The sequence below is a fragment of the Saccostrea cucullata genome, unplaced genomic scaffold, assembly GCF_032062105.1.
Source record: "Saccostrea cucullata isolate Sc308-1 unplaced genomic scaffold, CSIRO_AGI_Scuc_v1 ctg1900, whole genome shotgun sequence".
Taxonomy (NCBI): Eukaryota; Metazoa; Mollusca; class Bivalvia; order Ostreida; family Ostreidae; genus Saccostrea; species Saccostrea cuccullata.
The window spans coordinates 110,448-113,512 of NW_026933936.1; the positions used below are offsets into that span (position 1 = coordinate 110,448).

General features: G+C 33.0%; 1 protein-coding gene across 1 annotated transcript; it reads right to left on the bottom strand.

Annotated features, from left to right (window-relative positions):
* Positions 1–1,020: 1,020 nt before the first annotated feature.
* Positions 1,021–2,167, bottom strand: LOC134239671 (ficolin-1-like; the record flags this gene model as incomplete). The annotated part of the gene is made up of 2 exons (XM_062721834.1): positions 1,021–1,244; positions 1,984–2,167. Coding segments are annotated over 2 exons (408 nt in total), but the record flags the coding sequence as incomplete, so codon positions are not given.
* Positions 2,168–3,065: the final 898 nt, after the last annotated feature.

Below are 3,065 nucleotides of genomic sequence, written 5' to 3' on the forward strand. Positions count from 1 at the left end.
AACTGGGATTTTTCCCCAGGAAAAACTGGCTTTAGAGTAAAATTTCCTCAAGGTAAATCCTACACCAGAGTCAATTTTTCGGGAATTTTTCCCCAATCAAATAAAATTGCTGAACATTTTAGGGGGAGGGTGGGAACATTGTTACAAGTGTCCCTTCTTCAATACTTTTACATATTGTAAACGTACTTTTTCCATGAGGTCATAATTACGCGGAATAACTATTTCTGTTTAATCCGCGGGTAGAAAATTACTAGGACTATCACTAATAGCCTTTTATGCATCTAAAGTACGATGGGACAATTTTCCGCGGAAAAAGTTGTGACCGCGTAAGTATCGTTAATTAATACAACGCGGAAAAAGTACTTCTACAGTACGTATACGAAGAATGAAAATAAAAATTTCAATTCTCAGTTTACTATGCAACCGTCAAACTATTTTTTAATCATATAAATCGGTGAAACCAGAGGGGAATAGAATAAGCTTCCACTGTGTTTGTCCGTTTGTCTGTCTGTCTAAGCTGTCCGACTGCCTATCTGTCTCTCCCAAATGGTTTTCTGCACTTTTTTTTCTAAATGCTTGAAGATACTGTACTGCCTTTTGGAAGGGGTGTGTTTGTTGATAAGTTAAAGTCCAAGTTTGTAGTTTGTTCTTCTTCAATATTTTTTTAACATGCCTCTAAATTTCCACAAATTCTTAAATACCTCCCTTTGATAGAAGGCATATAATATATCACTTTCTGTGAGAAAAATTTAATACCCTTCACCAAAGGATGCCTTTTGGCAATGTTGATTGAAATCGGCTCAGTGCTTATTGAAAAGAAGTCGAAAATGTGAAAAGCTAACAGAAGACAGACAGAAGCCGGATACTTTTTGATCAGAAAAGCTCACTTGAGCATTTGAGTTTAAATCATAAAGTAAAATATACCAACAAAAGTTCTTGAAATGAAGTTGCTTGTATTATTTGTTTATTTGAAATCATTCAAATCAGTTTGAACATGTTAGGACTTGGATCTAATCAACATCACAGTGTTTTTAGTGCTTCTGTTATTTGCTTCCAGTGATACCAATGCATGTATTTATCACCAGTCACAGCAGAACGGGCGTATTCTGCGTTTAGGTTCGACCAGGCACAATTCAGATACCACCAGGCTCCATGATAAAATGAAGGACAGTTCCTACTCTCCCCGTCATTATCCTGATCTTTAGTGCTGAATCTTAAATTATTGCTATAATTCAAACTGTCACCTGGAACAGAGCATTGATAGTTTCAAGGCCTATATTTAAGCCTGCCAACGATACATGTAAGTGATTACTTGTCATATGAATCATCAATCTTGTAAAAGACGTCAATTTTGATTCAATCAGCCAATCAATCAATCGCTAACTATAAAATTTTATTTCCAGAATGCCCACATTTCTACTCATGATCAGACATAAAAATTGCATCCCTTGAAAATAAGGATTTGACAATATTCATGGAGATGTATATACAGTGAGGCGGCTTCTTAAGAGGGTCTCCGATTTTATGAACTATAATTTCTTAAAGACTCTCAGATTTTGAAATCATAGTGCGAAAAGCTTAGTGAAGGTCACTTAGCAAGCGAAACTGTCGCGACAAAGTGTTGAATTGTTTATGCTTATTCCTATCACAGAAAGTGCTAAATAGGGCTGAGCTGCGCAAAGAAATATTGAGTTATTATATATTTCATGAAGAACACTAGCGTGCGTGAATCTCTTTATATATATAACGATCATTAAGAAAAAATTAACTCCCGTTTAACATGAGTCTTTGTCATTGTATTGCACTTTCACTGAATTTTTTAAGTCTTGACTAGACAGGAAATTTAATAAAAATCTATTTCAGAGTTGGAAAGTAAAACCAAAAAACAACTGAGAATTTAAAGATTTTAAATTAAACTGAGTTGTCATTTACTGAGGACATTACAATTATTAACAGTATTTGGTATGTTTTAAATAGACCTACCTGCTGTTCCTGAATATCCAGAAACAGTGAGTTTGTATTTACTACTTTCATCACCGACATAAAATGTAGAGTACTGAGCGTATGCTTCATCGCCATCAAAATCTTGTAGCTCAACCCGGAGTTCCTGGTCCTTGTTCTTTGTCAGCTCATAGATTGCGTCATTTCCTTTAAAAATATTTCCAATTTGAGAAAGTTATACTGTTTTCCTTAGAAATGTTTCAAGGAATATGAATAAAACGCTATTCTAGTTTTCAGGAAAAATCTCGAAAAATATTATAAATCGGCATTGGTTTTTTCTCTGTTAAAAGGAGTTAATTAATAAACTTATATAAATGAAAGCTTATATGAAATTGGTGCATACCATTTGTGCTAAATATCCTTTAACATGGGAATTCGGATTTTTCTTGTTAAAGGAAATTCATCATCATAAATCATGTACAAGAATATATAAGAGTAACAAAAAGTTCTAAGGTATATCCCATATCGATACATTTTCTTTTTGTTGAATGTTTTTACAGAATTATTTGTTTTGTTATTTTTTATCTGATTCTTTGTGAGTACAGTTGTGTCTATTTGTGTGAGTTCAAAATACATTGCATATGTCCTAAATAAAGAAATAAAAATGGACATGGTTATTAAAGTTACATATAAGATGATAAGATTGATATTGAACTAATAAATACAATTTTATTTTACGTAGTTTCTATGTTTTCATGGAAAATTTCACTTTTAATTGCTATACCGGGGTATACTTCTTTAAATTCTATAGTTATTATTTTAGAAACGAATTCTTTGCAAAGAATAAACGAAAAAGTTATAGCATTAACTCCTTTAAAATAAATTCAAATAATTGAATAATTGTATGTTGTTTTACATCCCAATCTAGAATTTTTCAATTTTATAGAGACATCATAATGTAAGGGTGAAAGACTGCAAATTTTGATCTTAACTGGGCAATCAGGGCCATTGAGCAGCTAGGGAACTTTATGGTGCCATTGCCTGCCATGACTTGGCGTCTCTGTGTTTAAGATCTCATCGAAAAAAACATCGCGAAGGAATAGTTGCTACCCATTTTATATCGA